At 46.6% G+C, this 21,620-nt stretch overlaps 1 protein-coding gene across 2 annotated transcripts; it reads left to right on the top strand.

Annotated features, from left to right (window-relative positions):
• Window positions 1–4,461: 4,461 nt before the first annotated feature.
• LOC135542666 (uncharacterized) lies at window positions 4,462–9,744 on the top strand. 2 transcript variants are annotated; one of them, XM_064969782.1, is made up of 4 exons: window positions 4,462–4,529; window positions 6,197–6,407; window positions 7,506–8,417; window positions 8,797–9,744. In XM_064969782.1, the coding sequence occupies exons 2-4, from the start codon at window positions 6,222–6,224 to the stop codon at window positions 9,427–9,429; spliced, it is 1,731 nt and encodes a 576-aa protein (XP_064825854.1). In that variant the 5' UTR covers window positions 4,462–4,529; window positions 6,197–6,221; the 3' UTR covers window positions 9,430–9,744. The 2 variants fall into 2 exon arrangements, with proteins under 2 accessions (XP_064825854.1, XP_064825853.1); XM_064969781.1 differs by lacking the exon at window positions 4,462–4,529 and adding an exon at window positions 5,413–5,503.
• The last annotated feature ends 11,876 nt before the right edge of the window (window positions 9,745–21,620 follow it).

Consider the following 21,620-nt stretch of genomic DNA (forward strand, 5'->3'; position numbering starts at 1 on the left):
TTCCCAGAATATAATAAATTGGGATATGATAGAGGGAATATGATCAGTGACGATTTTAGATTTAGATTTTTTTTCACCATCTTTCACCGTTATAGTGCAATTAATGTATTTACATTTACATTTAAGTCATTTAGCAGACGCTCTTATCCATTGTTTAGTGTTGTATTGTGTAGTAGTTTTGTTGGCATGCATCCAACATTTTTTATTTTCTTTAACCGACCAAGATATACAAACTAAAATCGTCACTTATCATATTCCCTCTATCATATTCCCCTCTATCATATTCTGGGAATAATATTCCCCTCTATCATTTCCTTATATATCATATTCTCCTCTATCATATTCCTTATATATCATATTCCGCTCTATCATATTTCTTCCGTCATATTCCCCTCAATGCGAGCTGTGGCAAGAAGGTTTGCTGTGTCTGTCAGCGTAGTGGCCAGAGCATGGAGGCGCTACCAGGAGACAGGCCAGTACATCAGGAGACGTGGAGGAGGCCGTAGGAGAGCAACAACCCAGCAGCAGGACCGCTACCTCCGCCTTTGTGCAAGGAGGAGCAGGAGGAGCACTGCCAGAGCCCTGCAAAATGACCTCCAGCAGGCCACAAATCTGCATGTGTCTGCTCAAACGGTCAGAAACGGACTCCATGAGGGTGGTATGAGGGCCTGATGTCCACAGGTAGGGGTTGTGCTTACAGCCCAACACCATGCAGGACATTTGGCATTTGCCAGAGAATACCAAGATTGGCAAATTCACCACTGGCTTCACACAGAGGAAAGCAGGTTCACACTGAGCACATGTGACAGACGTGACAGAGTCTGGAGACGCCGTGGAGAACGTTCTGCTGCCTGCAACATCCTCCAGCATGACCGGTTTGGCGGTGGGTCAGTCATGGTGTAAGAAATACATCTGCAAAGGCTGTTCACACGCCTACTGTCACATTTGCGCACATTGGGCCTTTAGCCAGGACGGGACAGGGTGACCCGGAGGACGCGGGGACTAGACACAATACGAGGACGACGGGAGGGATAACAAATCTAAATATATTACATATTTGAGATTCTTCAAAGTTGCCACCTGTTGCCTTGGTGTCAGCTTTGTACACTTTTGGCGATCTCTCAACCAGCTTCACCTGGAATGCTTTTCCAACAGTCTCGAAGGAGTTCCCACATATGCTGAGCACTTGTTGGCTGCTTTTCCTTGACTCTGCGGTCAAACTCATCCCAAACCATCTCAATTGGGTTGAGGTCGGGTGATTGTGGAGGCCAGGTCATCTGATGCAGCACTCATCACTCTCCTTCTTGTTCAAATAGCCCTTACACAGCCTGGAGGTGTGTTGGGTCATTGTCCTGTTGAAAACAAATGAGAGTTCCACTAAGTGCAAACCAGATGGGATGGCGGATCGCTGCAGAATGCTGTGGTAGCCATGCCGGTTAAGTGTGCTTGAATTCTAAATAAATCCCACAGTGTCACCAGCAAAGCACCTCCATACCATCACACCTCCTCCATGCTTCACGCTGGGAACTACATATTTTTATTTTTTTATTTCATCTTTATTTAACCAGGTAGGCTAGTTGAGAACAAGTTCTCATTTGCAACTGCGACCTGGCCAAGATAAAGCATAGCAGTGTGAACAGACAACACAGTTACACATGGAGTAAACAATTAACAAGTCAATAACACAGTAGAAAAAAAGGGGAGTCTATATACATTGTGTGCAAAAGGCATGAGGAGGTAGGCGAATAATTACAATTTTGCAGATTAACACTGGAGTGATAAATGATCAGATGGTCATGTACAGGTAGAGATATTGGTGTGCAAAAGAGCAGAAAAGTAAATAAATAAAAACAGTATGGGTATGAGGTAGGTGAAAATGGGTGGGCTATTTACCAATAGACTATGTACAGCTGCAGCGATCGGTTAGCTGCTCAGATAGCAGATGTTTGAAGTTGGTGAGGGAGATAAAAGTCTCCAACTTCAGGGATTTTTGCAATTCGTTCCAGTCACAGGCAGCAGAGTACTGGAACGAGAGGCGGCCAAATGAGGTGTTGGCTTTAGGGATGATCAGTGAGATACACCTGCTGGAGCGCGTGCTACGGATGGGTGTTGCCATCGTGACCAGTGAACTGAGATACGGCGGAGCTTTACCTAGCATGGCCTTGTAGATGACCTGGAGCCAGTGGGTCTGGCGACGAATATGTAGCGAGGGCCAGCCGACTAGAGCATACAAGTCACAGTGGTGGGTGGTATAAGGTGTTTTAGTGACAAAACGGATGGCACTGTGATAAACTGCATCCAGTTTGCTGAGTAGAGTGTTGGAAGCAATTTTGTAGATGACATCGCCGAAGTCGAGGATCGGTAGGATAGTCAGTTTTACTAGGGTAAGTTTGGCTGCGTAAATGAAGGAGAATTGTTGCGGAATAGAAAGCCGACTCTTGATTTGATTTTCGATTGGAGATGTTTGATATGAGTCTGGAAGGAGAGTTTACAGTCTAGCCAGACACCTAGGTACTTATAGATGTCCACATATTCAAGGTCGGAACCATCCAGGGTGGTGATGCTAGTCGGGCATGCGGGTGCAGGCAGCGATCGGTTGAAAAGCATGCATTTGGTTTTACTAGCGTTTAAGAGCAGTTGGAGGCCACGGAAGGAGTGTTGTATGGCATTGAAGCTCGTTTGGAGGTTAGATAGCACAGTGTCCAAGGACGGGCCGGAAGTATATAGAATGGTGTCGTCTGCGTAGAGGTGGATCAGGGAATCGCCCGCAGCAAGAGCAACATCATTGATATATATATACAGAGAAAAGAGTCGGCCCGAGAATTGAACCCTGTGGCACCCCCATAGAGACTGCCAGAGGACCGGACAGCATGCCCTCCGATTTGACACACTGAACTCTGTCTGCAAAGTAATTGGTGAACCAGGCAAGGCAGTCATCCGAAAAACCGAGGCTACTGAGTCTGCCGATAAGAATATGGTGATTGACAGATGCGGAGATCATCCATTCACCTACTCTGCATCTCACAAAGACACAGCGGTTGGAACCAAAATCTCAAATTTGGACTGATCAGACAAATGGACAGATTTCTACTGTCTATTGCTTGTGTCTCTAGGCCCAAGCAAGTCTCTTCTTATTATTGGTGTCCTTTAGTAGTGGTTTCTTTGCAGAAATTTGACCATGAAGGACTGATTCATGCAGTCTCCTCTGAACAGTTGATGTTGAGATGTGTCTGTTACTTGAACTCTGTGAAGCATTTCTTTGGAATGCAATTTATGAGGCTGGTAACTCTAATGAACTTATCCTCTGCAGCAGAGGTAACTCTGGGTCTTCCTTTCCTGTGGCGGTCCTCATGAGAGCCAGTTTCATCATAGCGCTTGATGGTTCTTCAAATCAAAGTTTATTTGTCACGTGCGCTGAATACAACAGGTGTTGAGCTTGTGAAATGCTTACTTACAGGCTCGAACCAATAGTGCAAGAAAGGTATTAGGTGAACAATAGGTAAGTAAAGAAATAAAACAACAGTAAAAAGACAGTGAAAAATAACAGTAGCGAGGCTATAAAAGTAGCGAGGCTACATACCTGTTAGTCAGGCTGATTGAGGTAGTATGTACATGTAGATATGATTAAAGTGACTGTGCATATATGATGAACAGAGAGTAGCAGTAGCGTAAAATAGGGGTTGACTGGTGGAGGGTGGCGGGACATAATGCAGATAACCCGTTTAGCCAATATGCGGGAGCACTGGTTGGTCGGGCCAATTGAGGAAGTATGTACATGAATGTATATTTAAAGTGACTATGCATATATGATAAACACAGTAGCAGCAGCGTACAAGAGGGGTTGGGAGCTAACTTTCAAAGTTCTTGACATTTTCCTGATTGTCTGATCTTTATGTCTTAAAGTAATGATGGATTGTCATTTCTCTTTGCTGTTTTGAACTGTTCTTGCCATAATATGGGCTTTTAAAAAAAGTGTACCTATGATGAAAATTACAGGCCTCTCTCATCTTTTTAAGTGGGAGAACTTGCACAATTGGTGGCTGACTAAATACTTTTTTGCCTCACTGTATGTGTTATTTCATAGTATTGATGTCTTCATTATTATTCTACAATGTAGAAAAAAAAGAGAAAAAAACCTTGAATGAGGAGGTGTGTCCAAACGTTTGACTGGTAAACATTGACATTAGTGGTAGGCTGAGATCAAACAAATAACCTAAGTAAACCTGGATGCTAGTTGTGATATCTAAAACATATTGACTTTGAATTAGTCAAAACACCTGTATTATGAATGGTCAACCATTTGATATGAGGTAGAGCATTTTATTTGAATAAAACATGTGGTTACATGGATTCAATGCAAATATCAATTATGACTGTGCTGCGTAGGCTAAAAAAGTGAATTGTTCCAGCATTTGACTACACATGAGAGCTTCTATGGGTAGTCATGGCAATGAGGCCTTCATTGTGACATCACAAGATTCTGATTCTGGGAGGTTAGCTGTTGTACAGACAAACAGAACAGTGTAAAGGTACTGATTCAACTAACTGCTGGCAGATTATTAATGTCCTATTTCAATAGAGAGAGAGAACACGCTGCTTACTGGAGAGGTAGGTTGTAATATAACTTACTATTCTGCCCTTGAGTTGCGTTCCCATGCAAAACTAGACAGATGGCTAACAACTAAGTCTTAAATAAAACTCCCAAAGCGTGACTTTTCTTGAATTAATATATTGAAAACGTTTATGTTGTGAAACTGCAAAATACAGAAAAGAATATACTTTAGTATTCAATTCACACCGACATACTGTAGCTGTACATTAAACTACAAAGCACGCGCTAAGGTACCATGCATCTGGCATGATGCCAAACCATATAGCTAATTGTTAACCATATGGTAATTGGCTCCTTTCATTACTCTAATGTACAACCATCTATGTAGAATAACAAAGCATATTACACTAGAAACAGTAACAAAACTACAGTATTGTATATTTTACAATTCGTTTGCATGACGCATGAGCAAAGTAATACAGCTAACGACATACATTAAAGGCATTGCAATTTGTGAGTAAATGCAACCAACATTGATATGTAAGCAACTCTATCAATAACAAGATTATCATCATTGGCTAAATGCTTGAATCGAACTTACAAACAAATATTTTTCCAAGGCTGAAGCGTGACAAGAAATAACTACATTGAAAGACCTGCACCGTAGCGTTGTTTGTCGCTGCTTCTATGCGTGCAGAACAAATTCTGTACTTCCTGTTTGCGTCGTCCTTCTAAGTACCAGAAAGCGCCACTAGGGGGCAAATAACACCATTGAACACAATGAAAATCCAATTTAACCATTGTAATACAATAATCTGTTACCTTCTAACAGGATTGCAGCACATTTACTGTACAAACAGAACAGTGTAAAGGTACTGATTCAACTAACTACTGACAGATTATTAATGTCCTATTTCATTAGAGAGAGAGAACACGCTGCTTACTGGAGAGGTAGGTTGTAATATAACTTACTGTATAACTATGTTTGTGTAGAATAACTACTTTTCAAATGACTTGTGTACTTACATGACCTTTTATTTAGGCCTAACATGCAATCATGGTGACAAGTGAACTGTTGACGACCTCTTTGCATGAAATTGCACACAGGGGCACTCAAAGAGAAGACTGGAGTGTTTACCTCCTTGTTTTATACAATATATGAAACTGTACAATAAGTTAGGTCCTGCATGGATACAGAGTCATTTTCTACCCCAAACCTTTTTTGAATGATATGATATAAGTGATTAGTGTGTTTTGTGAAAACCAGGCCCAATATGGAGTGGGGGGGTGGATAGGGCTCAGTAGTAACGTACATAGGGAGACTGAAGTTTTATTTTTAAAGTCTGTGTTGTGCCTTGTCATCTCCAATGGCAACGCCTTGCATCACAATGATGATGTCATAAGGATATTGTGTACATAATGATAGGAAAGGCAAAATTGTGATTAATTTGAACTTGGTCGAGTTTCCAGTAGCCAACGTTTGACTAGTAATTCAGATAGGCCTATTGCGTAATCATCTCTGGATCAGGATTGTCACTTGCTTCATTGTAAGTAAATGGGAAGAAAATGTGTGCACATTGTAAAGAGATGCATTATTCTTTGGTGAGCAACACGCCACTTACGACAATGTTATGTATTTTTCAGAGTTATTGTTAGCTAGTAGGAAGACATGGAGGATTCAACGCTGACACAGAGGAGGGCTGAGTGTCAGTTGAAGGAAAGTGAGATCCAGACAGACTACATGATGGAGCTGGGAGCCAGGTTGGGTCTGGTGAGACAGATCCAGAGGGAACAGGAGAAGGAGATGAAGAGGATTTGGTTTGAGACGAGGAAAATGCCAAGCCTGATTGAGGAGGTAACAAGACCAACTTTGACAAAGTTGACTAGAGTTCTATTGAACAATATTGATTAAAGCAAATACATGTCAATATACGGGCAAAATGTGCGATATGCCATGAATTGTAAGCTAACAATATTTTGTCTGACATCTTTTCTTGTGTTGTATCGTGTCTGTCTCTCTGTTTGAGTATTGTTATGGACATAGTCCTCAGTTCTTATGGTTGTCTTAAAAAAATTAAAATTACTAGACCAAGCGATCTCTCGTAGACTTTCATATCAGGATTATATGGTTGTCCCACCTAGTTACCTTAAGTTGAATGCACTAACTGTAAGTCGTTCTGGATAAAAGCATCTGCAAGATGTCTAAAATGTCAAATGTTATACTGGGTGTGGGGCATCTATTTTTACAATTAGTTGACCCATTGGCTAGATTGGATTGGTACAGACTGGTGCAGAGCATCTGAGAGGACACCAGATATATACAGTGCCTTTGGAAAGAATTCGGACACCTAGACTTTTTCTACCTTTTTTTACGTAATAGCCTTATTTGAAAATTGATTGAATATATGAAAATTCTCAGCAATCTACAAACAATACCCCATATTGACAAAGCTAATACAGGTTTTTAGAAATGTTGAAATATCTTTTTTACGTAAGTATTCAGACCCTTTGCTATGAGACTGGAAATTAGCTCATGTTCATCCTGTTTCCACTGATCATCCTTGAGATGTTTCTGCAACATGACTGGAATCCAACAGTTGTATTTTCAACTGATTGGACATGATTTGGAAAGGCACACACCTGTCTATATAAGGTCCCACAGTTTACAGTTCATGTCAGAGCAAACAACAAACCATGAGGTTGAAGGAATTCTCCGTAGAGCTCCGAAACAGGATTGTGTCGAGGCACAGATCTGGGGAAGGGTACAAAACCTCTCCTCAACATTGAAGGTCCCCAAGAACGCACTGTTCTCCATCATTCTTAAATGGAAGATGTTTGGAACCACCAAGACTCTTCCTAGAGATGTGATGTATAAGTAAATAGTGTTGACTCATAAAGTATGTATGTCGTGAATGTGATCACTTTCAACATGTCTGTTTCTTTTCTCCCACAGAATGTGAGAGATGTGACCAACCGTCCACTCACTGAGTTCATGGCTCCCTGTATTGACTCCCTCCCACCTCTGGCTTTCACCAATCGGAGGCCTATACCAACAATGTTGCATCCCCCCTCTCCATTGGCCATACGCACTCAGGATGCACAGCGGTTCATTGTATTTTCATACTTTGTCCCTGCTGAGTGCCCAGTTGCAACAGAGGCCACAGCAGATGTATCTACTCGTAAAAGAGAGGACTTATTGACAGATACACATCTTTCCTCAATGCTGCATCGATACCTGCCACACTTCTATAACGATGACTCCATTCCACCACAGCAGACAGTAGAGGGAACCACTGAGGTCTCAGTTGCTCCAGTGGCAATATCTAATATAAAGGAAGAAGACAGATTCTATCCTTTCTCCCTCCCACCACTGGCTCAGCGGTTCGTTGGCAATTCATTCATTGTCCCGGAAACCTCCCAGCCTGCTGTTTCAGCCACAGAGTGCCGAATTGCCAAAGAGGCCACTGCAGACACAGCCAGTGTCAAGAGAGAGAACCGGTGGGCAGCCAGAAGTCTTCCTTCAGTGCTGCCTCCAAGTCTGCCACCAGTCTTTGTCATTGACTACAAACTGCCAGAGGAGACAGTTGAGGACAACACAGAGGGCTCAGTTGACACCGAGGCAAGTGCAGTTGCACCCACTGTCAAGAGAGAGGAACTGACAGGTGATAAAAGCCCTGTCCGAGCAATTCCTCCTATCCTGGGATGCATCCATGACAAGGACCACAAGGAGCCAGAGCAGAAAGTGAAGGGCCCTAGTGAAGAGGTGGATCTCTGCCCTCACACTCACCAGCTGGACCCAGATGTTAACTTAACTCTGGCAACCCGCAATGATGAACCCAGGACCTGGACCCTGGAAGAGGCAAAGGTAGGTGTCCTATTTTAAACTACTACTTTACAGGTATGGGGGTCAGTTCCATTTCAATTCAAAGCATTGAAGAGAATTGGAATTTTAGAGTTCTTCTTGAATTGACAGGAATTGACCCCAACCTTGCTGCTCTTTGCTCATAGTATGAAACATCCCCTCACTAGAGTTAACATTTGTATTACTTTTAGTATGGACCCAGGAAGAACATCTATGGGTATTGTAAAATATAATGGGAATACAAAAAAAACAAGGGACCTTAATTACTGTCCTCCAAATTGTGTGCCCCATGAGGTCATCATTGTATGTCGATCACTCAAATGTGTATTGAATGTGACCCATTGGAACAATATTACATCTAGAGTCAATGTCTTCCTGTCAGGATTATTGGATAGGCATTGATATTGAGAGTGAAGAGAGGAGCGTCAAGGAGGAGGTGAGACAGAGGGAGGGATTGAAGCGTGAGGCGGACTGTGCCCATTCCAAGAGCTCCAATGGGATGGCTTCATCAGAGAGAGCAGATACCATCCTTGGAAGAGTGGGCTTTCTGGTCATGAACCACATGCAGAAAATCCCATTTTTGAAGATGAAGGAAAAAGAGAAAAATAAGAAACTGCATAAGAAGTTGAAAGATGATGATAAAGAGAGAAAGGAGAAGAAAAACAAGGAGGAGGAGAACAAAAAGAGGGAGAAGAAAGAGATGAATGAGAGAGAGAAAGAGCAGAAGAAAGTCATGAAGGCTGAGAAAAAGAGGGAGAAGTTAGAACAGAAAAAGAGAGAGAAGGAAAGAAAAGAGAAGGAAAAGGCAGAGAAAAAGAGGTTAGAGGGGCTGATGAAGATACATAATGACATGATGAAAGACAGGATTAAGAAAGAGAAGAAGTGTTCTGAGGAGCTGAAAAAGAGAGAGAAAGCTCAAGCTGAGTTCTTGGAGATGGAGAGAAAGATTCAAGAAAAGGAGGAGAAGAAGAGAGAAAAGAGGAGGAAAGAGGAGAGGAAGAGACTAGAGAATTAGAAAAAGAGGGAGCCAGCTGGAGATGGAACTGAGAGGGTGATAGAAGAGCAGGGAAAGGATGAAAGCTTGAAGATGGATGAGTAGACTGGGTATTAGAGAGAGAGAGCAGGGCGGGATAATGTATTTTTACATGCAATGAAAAATGCAATAAAAAAATCTCAAAAAGGTTACTCTCTGTTTGCTTTTTGTCAAGGCATACTGTATAACACAGTATAAGCACACAATGTTTACATTTCACAAATCTGGGGAGTGTTGCACTGTTAAAATGTTGAATTCCAAATCTACCCGATGGAGCGGAGCTGTGCTGAGATGAGGAGGACGGAAAGGGAGGGGGAGTGGATGGAGGGTAGAGCGGAGTTTGTTCGAGAGGAAATTGAGAGATTGAGAGAAGAATATGACAGAGAGGAATATGATAGATTGGAATATGATAGAGAGGAATAAGATAGAGAGGAATATGATAGAGGGGAATATGATGAAGGAAAGATGATAGAGTGGAATACGATAGAGACGAATACGATAGAAAGGAATATGATAGAGAGGAATATGATATTTTATTAATTTTATTTAATTGAACATTTATTTAACTCGGCAAGTCAGTTAAGAACGAATTTTGATTTCCAATGACGGCCTACCAAAAGGTAAAAGGCCTTCTGCGGGGATGGGGGCTTGGATTAAAAATATAAATATAGGACAAAACACACATCACAACAAGAGTGACAACACAACACTACATAATGATAGACCCAACACGACAACATACCACGGCAGCAACACATGACAACACAACATGGATGCAACACAACATGTTAGCAGAACAAAACAGGGCACAAACATTGTAAGGCACAGAAAACAGCAAAAAACACAAGAAGGTAGGGACAACAATACATCACTCAACGCAGCCATAGAGGGGAATATGACTAAGGGAGTATGAAATAGAGGAATATGATAGAGGGAATATGAAATAGAGGATTATGACAGAGGACTACAATAGAGAGGTATATGACAGAGGAATATGATCTGGTGGAATGTATTTAGAGGGGAATATGATATAGAGTCATACGATAGAGGGAATATGATAAAGGGGAATATGATAGAGGGGAAAACAATGGAGGGGAATATTATAGAGGGGAATATAATTGAATGGAATATGATAGAGGGGAATATTACCGAGCGGAATATGATAGAGAGGAATATGATATATAATTGTAACGGTTTTCTTGACTTGAAGGAGAGGCGGACCAAAACGCAGCGTGGTTTCTATTCATGGTTCTTTAATAAAGACTATACACACGAACAGACGGTGCCTCTGGGCTGAGGGGCTCTGGTGCCTCTGGGCTGAGGGGCTCTGGCGCCTCTGGGCTGAGGGGCTCTGGCGCCTCTGGGCTGACTGGCGGCACTGGCGGCCCCTGGCTGACTGGCGGCACCTGGCTGACTGGCGGCTCCTGGCTGACTGGCGGCACTGGCGGCTCCTGGCTGACTGGCGGCACTGGCGGCTCCTGGCTGACTGGCGGCACTGGCGGCTCCTTGCAGACTGGCGGCACTGGCGGCTCCTTGCAGACTGGCGGCACTGGCGGCTCCTTGCAGACTGGCGGCACTGGCGGCTCCTTGCAGACTGGCGGCACTGGCGGCTCCTTGCAGACTGGCGGTACTGGCGGCTCCTTGCAGACTGGCGGCACTGGCGGCTCCTTGCAGACTGGCGGCACTGGCGGCTCCTAGCAGACTGGCGGCACTGGCGGCTCCTTGCAGACTGGCGGCACTGGCGGCTCCTTACAGACTGGCGGCTCCTTGCAGACTGGCGGCACTGGCGGCGCTGGGTAGACGAGTAGCTCAGATGACGCTGGGTAGACGGGTGGCTCAGGCGGCGCTGGGCAGACGGGTAGCTCAGATGGCGCTGGGTAGACGGGTGGCTCAGGCGGCGCTGGGCAGACGGGTAGCTCAGATGGCGCTGGGTAGACGGGTGGCTCAGGCGGCGCTGGGCAGACGGGTAGCTCAGATGGCGCTGGGTAGACGGGTGGCTCAGGCGGCGCTGGGCAGACGGGTAGCTCAGATGGTGCTGGGCAGACGGGTAGCTGAGATGGCGCTGGGCAGACGGGAAGCTCCGGCAACGCTGGTGGTACCGGATAGACCGGACCGTGCAGGCGTACTGGAGCTCTTGAACACCGAGCCTGCCCAACCTTTCCCGGTTGAATGCTCCCGGTCGCCCTGCCAGTGCGGCGAGGTGGAATAGCCCGCACTGGGCTATGCAGGCGGACTGGGGACACCGTGCGCAAGGCTGGTGCCATGTAAGCCGGCCCAAGGAGACGCACTGGGGACCAGATGCGCAGAGCCGGCTTCATGGCACTTGGCTCGAAGCTCACTCTAGCCCGGCCGATACGCGGAGCTGGTATGTACCTCACTGGGCTATGCACCCGCACTGGGGACACCGTGGGCTCCACCGCATAACAGGGTGCCTGCCCGGTCTCTCTCGCCCCCCGGTAAGCACAGGAAGTTGGCGCAGGTCTCCTACCTGGCTTCGCCACACTTTCTGTGTGCCCCCTCCAAGACATTTTTGGGACTGACTCTCGGGCTTCCATCCACACCGCAGTGCTGCCTCCTCATACCAGCGCCTCTCTGCCTTCTCCGCCTCCAGCTCTTCTTTGGGGCGGCGATATTCTCCAGGCTGTGCCCAGGGTCCTTTTCCGTCCAATTTGTCCTCCCATATCCATTCCTTCTTCGCGCTGCTCCTGCTGCCGCTTCTCCTGCTGCACCTTGGGGCGGCGACACTCCCCTGGTTTTGCCCAGGGTCCTCTCCCATCGAGGATTTCTTCCCAAGTCCAGAAGTCTTTATTTCGCTGCTCCTCCTGCTGCCCGTTACCACGCCGCTTGGTCCTGTTGTGGTGGGTGATTCTGGCAGCGGTTTTCTTGACTTGAAGGAGAGGCGGACCAAAACGCAGCGTGGTTTCTATTCATGGTTCTTTAATAAAGACTCTACACATGAACAGACTAACAAAACAAGAAACGTGAACCTAAAACAGCCCTATCTGGTGCAAACACAGAGACAGGAACAATCACCCACAAAACCCAACACCAAACAGGCTACCTAAATATGGTTCCCAATCAGAGACAATGACTAACACCTGCCTCTGATTGAGAACCATATCAGGCCAGACATAGAAATCGGCAAACAAGACATCCAACATTGAATGCCCACTCAGATCACACCCTGACCAAACAAAACATAGAAACATATAAAGCAAACTATGGTCAGGGTGTGAGAATAATAAACATGATAGATGGTAATATGATATATGATATATAATAAATATGATATATAATAAATCTGATACAGGGGAATATGATATATAATAAATATGATAGAGGGTAATATGATATATAATAAATATGATAGAGGGTAATATGATATTTTAGGAATATGATAGAGATTGAAATGATAGGTAGCAGGAGTGACACATATTCCCTCTATCTTCCCCCCTGTCTGTCGAGTGCGCCAAGCTCCACAGCATTGATCGCTTCTGTCATCATCATTACGCACACCTGCCTTCCCCCATCTTGCGGGTCAGCGATTATTGTTCTCACCTGGACTCAATCACCTCTGTCATTACCTTCCACACTTCTGTATCTGTTGGGTTCCCCTCTGTGTTCCCTATTTCTGCATTGAAAGTCATCTGTCCTTGTTTACCAGTGTGCTGAAGCTGTTCCTGTCTTGTTCTATGTCTGTTCACAATTAAATATTTGACTCCACGTACCTGCTTCTCTTCGCCGGCGTCGGTCCTTAAATTATGATAGAGATGAACATGATAGAGAGGGATACTATAGAGTATATGGGTTTTGTCCAACATGTCTCTGGACCCACTCACTGTCACAGTCATACTCTGGACCTAGTTTTGTCCCATGGAATAAATGTTGTGGATCTTAATGTTTTTCCTCATAATCCTGGACTATCGGACCACCATTTTATTACGTTTGCAATTGCAACAAATAATCTGCTCAGACCCCAACCAAGGAACATCAAAAGTCGTGCTATAAATTCACAGACAACACAAAGATTCCTTGATGTCCTTCCAGATTCCCTCTGTCTACCCAAGGACGCCAGAGGACAAAAATCAGTTAACCACCTAACTGAGGAACTCAATTTAACCTTGCGCAATACCCTAGATGCAGTTGCACCCCTAAAAACTAAAAACATTTCTCATAAGAAACTAGCTCCCTGGTACACAGAAAATACCCGAGCTCTGAAGCAAGCTTCCGGAAAATTGGAACGGAAATGGCGCCACACCAAACTGGAAGTCTTCCGACTAGCTTGGAAAGACAGTACCGTGCAGTACCGAAGAGCCCTTACTGCTGCTCGATCATCCTATTTTTCTAACTTAATTGAGGAAAATAAGAACAATCCGACATTCCTTTTTGATACTGTCGCAAAGCTAACTAAAAAGCAGCATTCCCCAAGAGAGGATGGCTTTCACTTCAGCAGTGATACATTCCTGGACTTCTTTGAGGAAAAGATCATGATTATTAGAAATCAAATTACGGACTCTTTAAATCTGCGTATTCCTTCAAAGCTCAGTTGTCCTGAGTCTGCACAACTCTGACAGGACCTGGGATCAAGAGAGATGCTCAAGTGTTTTAGTACTATATCTCTTGACACAATGATGAAAATAATCATGGCCTCTAAAACCTTCAAGCTGCATACTGGACCCTATTCCAACTAAACTAATGAAAGAGCTGCTTCCTATGTTGAACGTAATAACGGCTCTCTATCCACCGGATGTGTACCAAACTCACTAAAAGTGGCAGTAATAAAGCCTCTCTTGAAAAAGCCAAACCTTGACCCAGAAAATATAAAAAACTATATTGAATCTTCCATTCCTCTCAAAAACTTTAGAAAAGGCTGTTGCGAAGCAACTCACTGACATCCTGAAGACAAACAATGTATACGAAATGCTTCAGTCTGGTTTTAGACCCCATCATAGCACTGAGACTGCACTTGTGAAGGTGGTAAATGACCTTTTAATGGCATCAGACCGAGGCTCTGCATCTGTCTTCGTGCTCCTAGACCTTTGTGCTGCTTTTGATACCATCGATCACCAAATTCTTTTGGAGAGATTGGAAACCCAAATTGGTCTACACTGACAAGTTCTGGCCTAGTTTAGATCTTATCTGTCGGAAAGATATCAGTTTGTCTCTGTGAATGGTTTGTCCTCTGACAAATCAACTGTAAATTTCGGTGTTCCTCAAGGTTCCGTTTTAGGACCACTATTGTTTTCAGATCTTTGTGGGCTATACTCGGCCTTTTCTCAGGATGGTAAGCTGGAAGATATCCCTCTAGTGGTGTGGGCGCTGTTCTTTGGCAAAGTGGGTGGGGTTATGTCCTTCCTGTTTGGCCCTGTCCGGGGGTGTCCTCGGATGGGGCCACAGTGTCTCCTGACCCCTCCTGTCTCAGCCTCCAGTATTTATACTGCAGTAGTTTATGTGTCGGAGGCTAGGGTCAGTTTGTTATATCTGGAGTACTTCTACTGTCCTATTCGGTGTCATGTGTGAATTTAAGTGTGCTCTCCCTATTTCTCTCTTTCTCTCTTTCTTTCGCTTCTCTGAGGACCAGAGCCCAAGGACCATGCCTCAGGACTACCTGACATGATGACTCCTTGCTGTTCCAGTCCACCTGGCCGTGCTGCTGCTCCAGTTTCAACTGTTCTGCCTAATTATTATTGGACCATGCTGGTCATTTATGAACATTTGAACATCTTGGCCATGTTCTGTTATAATCTCCACCTGGCACAGCCAGAAGAGTACTGGCCACCCCACATAGCCTGGTTCTTCTCTAGGTTTCTTCCTAGGTTTTGGCCTTTCGAGGGAGTTTTTCCTAGCCACCAATGGAAATCAAATTTATCAACCCATGGAGGTCTGGATTTGGAGTCACACTCAAAATTAAAGTGGAAAACCACACTACAGGCTGATCCAACTTTGATGTAATGTCCTTAAAACAAGTCAAAATGAGTCTCAGTAGTGTGTGTGGCCTCCACGTGCCTGTATGACCTCCCTACAACACCTGGGCATGCTCCTGATGAGGTGGCGGATGGTCTCCTGAGGGATCTCCTCCCAGACCTGGACTAAAGCATCCGCCAACTCCTGGACAGTCTGTGGTGCAACGTGGCGTTGGTGGATGGAGCGAGACATGATGTCCCAGATGTGCTCAATAGGATTCAGGTCTGTGGAACGGGCGGGCCAGTCCATAGCATCAATGCCTTCCTCTAGCAGGAACTGCTGACACACTCCAGCCACATGAGGTCTAGCATTGTCTTGCATTAGGAGGAACCCAGGGCCAACCGCACCAGCATATGGTCTCACAAGGGGTCTGAGGATCTCATCTCGGTACCTAATGGCAGTCAGGCTACCTCTGGCGAGCACATGGAGGGCTGTGCGGCCCCCCAAAGACATGCCACCCCACACCATGACTGACCCACCCTCGTTATGCAGGGCTCTGGCAGTGCTCCTCCTGCTCCTCCTTGCACAAAGGTGGAGGTAGCGGTCCTGCTGCTGGGTTGTTGCCCTCCTACGGCCTCCTCCACGTCTCCTGATGTACTGGCCTGTCTCCTGGTAGCGCCTCCATGCTATGGACACAACGCTGACAGTCACAGCAAATATTGAGGGGAATATGACAGAAGAAATATGACAGAGCGAAATATGATAGAGGGTAATATGATATATAAGGAAAATGATAGAGAGGAATATGATGGAAGGGAATATGATAGAGGGAATATGATAGAGCGGAATATGATAGAGGGTAATATGATATATAAGGAAAATGATAGAGGGGAATATGATAGAAGGAATATGATAGAGAGGAATATGATGGAAGGGAATATGATAGAGGAAATATGATAGAGGGAATATAATTCCCAGAATATGATCGAGAGGAAAATGATAGAGGGATTATGATAGAGGGAATATGATAGAGTGAATATGATCGAAGGGAATATGATAAAGGGAATATGATAAGTGATGATTTTAGTTTGTATATCTTGGAGGGGCAAATAAAATAAAAAAATGTTTGATGCATGCCAACAAAACCACTACACAATACAACTGTTATGTACTTGAGTGAAGACCCAAAAGCGGTTTTAACAGAAAACAGAGTTCTTTAATGAAAAAACAGGAATGGCATAAATCCTCTTCCAACGTTGTCAATGGAACAAAAAGAACGTTAGTATAATGCAGGATGCACCTGCCAGGCAGACTCCGACAGGATAGGACAAGGTGGAAGCAAACGAGACGACAGCTTGCTTCTGGCATGAAAAACACAAACGAGAATCAGACACTGAAAGTAGCAGGAACAGAGAGAGAAATAGAGACCTAATCAGAGGGGGAAGAGAGAACAGGTGAGAAAGAGTGAATGAGCTAGTTAGGGGAGATGTAGAACAGCTGAAGAATGAGAGACAGAGAAGGTAACCTAAAAAGACCAGCAGAGAGAGACAGAGTGAAGAGAAAGGACAGGAACAGACATAACAAGACATGACAGTACCCCCCCCCCACTCACCGAGCGCCTCCTGGCGCACTCGAGGAGGAAACCTGGCGGCAACGGAGGAAATCATCGATCAGCGAACGGTCCAGCACGTCCCGAGAGGGAACCCAACTCCTCTCCTCAGGACCGTACCCCTCCCAATCCACTAGGTACTGATGACCACGGCCCCGAGGGCGCATGTCCAAAATCTTACGAACCCTGTAGATGGGTGCGCCCTCGACAAGGATGGGGGGGGGGGAGGGACGAGCGGGGGCGCGAAGAACGGGCTTAACACAGGAGACATGGAAGACCGGGTGAACGCGACGAAGATAGCGGGAGAAGAAGTCGCACTGCGACAGGATTAATGACCTGAGAAATACGGAACGGACCAATGAACCGCGGGGCCAACTTGCGAGAAGCTGTCTTAAGGGGAAGGTTCTGAGTGGAGAGCCATACTCTCTGACCGCAACAATATCTAGGACTCTTGGTCCTACGCTTATTAGCGGCCCTCACAGTCTGCGCCCTATTACGGCAAAGTGCCGACCTGACCCCCTTCCAGGTGCGCTCGCAACGCTGGACAAAAGCCTGAGCGGAGGGGACGCAGGACTCGGCGAGCTGAGATGAGAACAGCGGAGGCTGGTACCCGAGGCTACTCTGAAAAGGAGATAGACCGGTAGCAGACGAGGGAAGCGAGTTGTGGGCGTACTCTGCCCAGGGGAGCTGTTCTGACCAAGACGCAGGGTTACGAAAAGAAAGACTGCGTAAAATGCGACCAACAGTCTGATTGGCCCGTTCGGCTTGACCGTTAGACTGGGGATGAAAGCCGGACGAGAGACTGACGGAAGCCCCAATCAAACGGCAAAACTCCCTCCAAAATTGAGACGTGAACTGCGGACCTCTGTCGGAAACGACGTCAGACGGAAGGCCATGAATTCGGAAAACATTCTCGATAATGATCTGAGCCGTCTCCTTAGCAGAAGGGAGCTTAGCGAGAGGAATGAAATGAGCCGCCTTAGAGAATCTATCGACAACCGTAAGAATAACTGTCTTCCCCGCTGATGAAGGCAGTCCGGTGATAAAATCTAAAGCGATGTGAGACCACGGTCGAGAGGGAATGGGAAGCGGTCTGAGACGGCCGGCAGGAGGAGAGTTCCCAGATTTAGTCTGCGCGCAGACCGAACAAGCGGCGACAAATCGACGCGCGTCACGTTCCCGAGTGGGCCACCAGAAACGCTGGCGAATGGAAGCGAGCGTACCCCGAACGCCGGGGTGGCCGGCTAACTTGGCAGAGTGGGCCCACTGAAGAACGGCCAGACGAGTAGGAACGGGAACGAACAGAAGGTTCCTAGGACAAGCTCGCGGCGACGGAGTGTGAGCGAGTGCTTGCTTTACCTGCCTCTCAATTCCCCAGACAGTCAACCCGACAACACGCCCCTCAGGGAGAATCCCCTCGGGGTCGGTGGAGACCTCAGAAGAACTGAAGAGACGAGATAAAGCATCAGGCTTGGTGTTTTTTGAGCCCGGACGATAAGAAATAACAAACTCGAAACGAGCGAAAAACAGAGCCCAACGAGCCTGACGCGCATTAAGTCATTTGGCTGAACGGATGTACTCAAGGTTCCTATGGTCAGTCCAAACGACAAAGGAACGGTCGCCCCCTCCAACCACTGTCGCCATTCGCCTAGGGCTAAGCGGATGGCGAGCAGTTCGCGATTACCAACATCATAGTTACGTTCTGACGGCGATAAGCGATGAGAGAAAAACGCGCAAGGATGGACCTTGCCGTCAGAGAGAGAGCGCTGAGAAAGAATGGCTCCCACGCCCACCTCTGACGCGTCAACCTCAACAACAAACTGACTAGAGATGTCAGGTGTAACAAGAATAGGTGCGGATGTAAAACGATTCTTAAGAAGATCAAAAGCTCCCTGGGCGGAAACGGACCACTTAAAGCACGTCTTAACAGAAGTAAGGGCTGTGAGGGGAGCTGCCACCTGACCGAAATTACGGATGAAACGATGATAGAAATTAGCGAAGCCCAGAAAGCGCTGCAGCTCGACGCGTGACTTAGGAACGGGCCAATCAATGACAGCCTGGACCTTAGCGGGATCCATCTTAATGCCCTCAGCAGAAATAACGGAACCGAGAAAAGGGACAGAGGCGGCATGAAAAGTGCACTTCTCAGCCTTCACATAAAGACAGTTCTCCAAAAGGCGCTGGAGGACGCGTCGCACGTGCTGAACATGAATCGAGAGAGACGGTGAAAAAATCAGGATATCGTCCATGTAAACGAAAACAAAAATGTTCAGCATGTCTCTCAGGACGTCGTTAACTAGTGCCTGAAAGACAGCTGGAGCGTTAACGAGGCCGAAAGGAAGAACCCGGTATTCAAAGTGCCCTAACGGAGTGTTAAACGCCGTCTTCCACTCGTCCCCCTCCCTGATGCGCACGAGATGGTAGGCGTTACGAAGGTCCAATTTGGTGAAAAACCTGGCTCCCTGCAGGATCTCGAAGGCTGAAGACATAAGAGGAAGCGGATAACGATTCTTAACTGTTATGTCATTCAGCCCTCGATAATCCACGCATGGGCGCAGGGACCCGTCCTTCTTCTGAACAAAAAAAACCCCCGCTCCGGCGGGAGAGGAGGAGGAGACTATGGTACCGGCGTCGAGCAAAACCGACAAATAATCCTCGAGAGCCTTACGTTCGGGAGCCGACAGAGAGTATAATCTACCCCGGGGGAGTAGTTCCCGGAAGGAGATCAATACTACAGTCATACGACCGGTGTGGAGGGAGAGAAGTGGCCTTGGAACGACTGAACACCGTGCGCAGATCGTGATACTCCTCCGGCACCCCTGTCAAATCGCCAGGCTCCTCCTGTGAAGAAGAGACAGAGGAAACAGGAGGGATAGCAGACATTAAACAGGTCACATGACAAGAAACATTCCAGGATAGGATAGTATTACTAGACCAATTAATAGAAGGGTTATGGCGCACTAGCCAGGGATGACCCAAAACAACAGGTGTAAAAGGTGAACGAAAAATTAAAAAAGAAATGGTTTCGCTATGATTACCAGAGACAGTGAGGGTTAAAGGCAGCGTCTCACGCTGAATCTTGGGGAGAGAACTACCATCTAAAGCGAACAAGGCCGTGGGCTCCCTAACTGTCTGAGAGGAATGTCATGTTCCCGAGCCCAGGTCTCGTCCATAAAACAGCCCTCCGCCCCAGAGTCTATCAAGGCACTGCAGGAAGCAGATGAACCGGGCCAGCGGAGATGGACCGGAAAGGTAGTGCGTGATCCAGAAGGAGAGGCCTGAGTAGTTGCGCTCACCAGTAGCCCTCCCCTTACTGATGAGCTCTGGCTTTTACTGGACATGAGGTGACAAAATGACCAGCGGAGCCGCAGTAGAGACAGAGGCGATTGGTGATTCTCCGTTCCTTCTCCTTGGCCGAGATGCGGATACCCCCAGCTGCATAGGCTCAGCATCCGAGCCGGCGGAGGAGGGTGGCAGTGATGCGGCAGGTGGCAGTGATGTGGACAGGGGAGCAACGGAGAACGCGAGCTCCTTTCCACGAGCTCGGCGACGAAGATCAAACCGTCGCTCTATGCGAATAGCGAGAGCTATTATGGAGTCCAGACTGGAAGGAACCTCCCGGGAGAGGATCTCATCCTTAACCTCGACGAGGAGACCCTCAAGAAAACGAGCGAGCAAAGCCGGCTCGTTCCAGTCACTAGAGGCAGCGAGAGTGCGAAACTCAATAGAATAATCCGTTATGGATCGATTCCCCTGACATAGGGAAGACAGGGCCCTGGAAGCCTCCTCCCCAAAAACAGAACGGTCAAAAACCCGTATCATCTCCTCCTTAAAGTCCTGGTACTGGTTAATACACTCAGCCCTCGCCTCCCAGATTGCCGTGCCCCACTCACGCGCCCGTCCGGTAAGGAGAGAAATGACGTAGGCGATGCGGGCTGCGCTCCTGGAGTAAGTGTTGGGCTGGAGAGAGAACACCACATCACACTGAGTGAGGAATGAGCGGCACTCAGTGGGCTCCCCAGAGTAACAGGGCGGGTTGTTGATCCTGGGCTCCGGAGACTCGGAAACCCTGGAAGTGGGCGGTGGATCGAGGTGGAGTTGGTGAACCCGTCTTGTGAGGTCGGAGACTTGGACGGCCAGGGTCTCAACGGCATGTCGAGCAGCAGACAATTCCTCCTCGTGTCTGCCTAGCATCGCTCCCTGGATCTCGACGGCGGAGTGAAAAGGGTCCGGAGCCGCTGGGTCCATTCTTGGTCTGATTCTTCTGTTATGTACTTGAGTGAAGACCCAAAAGCGGTTTTAACAGAAAACAGAGTTCTTTAATGAAAAAACAGGAATGGCATAAATCCTCTTCCAACGTTGTCAATGGAACAAAAGAACGTTAGTATAATGCAGGATGCACCTGCCAGGCAGACTCCGACAGGATAGGACAAGGTGGAAGCAAACGAGACGACAGCTTGCTTCTGGCATGAAAAACACAAACGAGAATCAGACACTGAAAGTAGCAGGAACAGAGAGAGAAATAGAGACCTAATCAGAGGGGGAAGAGAGAACAGGTGAGAAAGAGTGAATGAGCTAGTTAGGGAGGATGTAGAACAGCTGAAGAATGAGAGACAGAGAAGGTAACCTAAAAAGACCAGCAGAGAGAGACAGAGTGAAG

Source organism: Oncorhynchus masou, chromosome 6 (assembly GCF_036934945.1).
Source record: "Oncorhynchus masou masou isolate Uvic2021 chromosome 6, UVic_Omas_1.1, whole genome shotgun sequence".
Classification (NCBI taxonomy): domain Eukaryota; kingdom Metazoa; phylum Chordata; class Actinopteri; order Salmoniformes; family Salmonidae; genus Oncorhynchus; species Oncorhynchus masou.

What these genes read in the sequence shown, in the direction of transcription:
- LOC135542666 (XM_064969782.1), top strand. Translation starts at nt 6,222, where the DNA reads ATGGAGGATTCAACGCTGACACAGAGGAGGGCTGAGTGTCAGTTGAAG. An exon ending in TGCCAAGCCTGATTGAGGAG is followed by an intron (nt 6,408 to 7,505) that starts GTAACAAGACCA and finishes TTTCTCCCACAG; the next exon opens with AATGTGAGAGATGTGACCAA. An exon ending in GGACCCTGGAAGAGGCAAAG is followed by an intron (nt 8,418 to 8,796) that starts GTAGGTGTCCTA and finishes TCTTCCTGTCAG; the next exon opens with GATTATTGGATAGGCATTGA.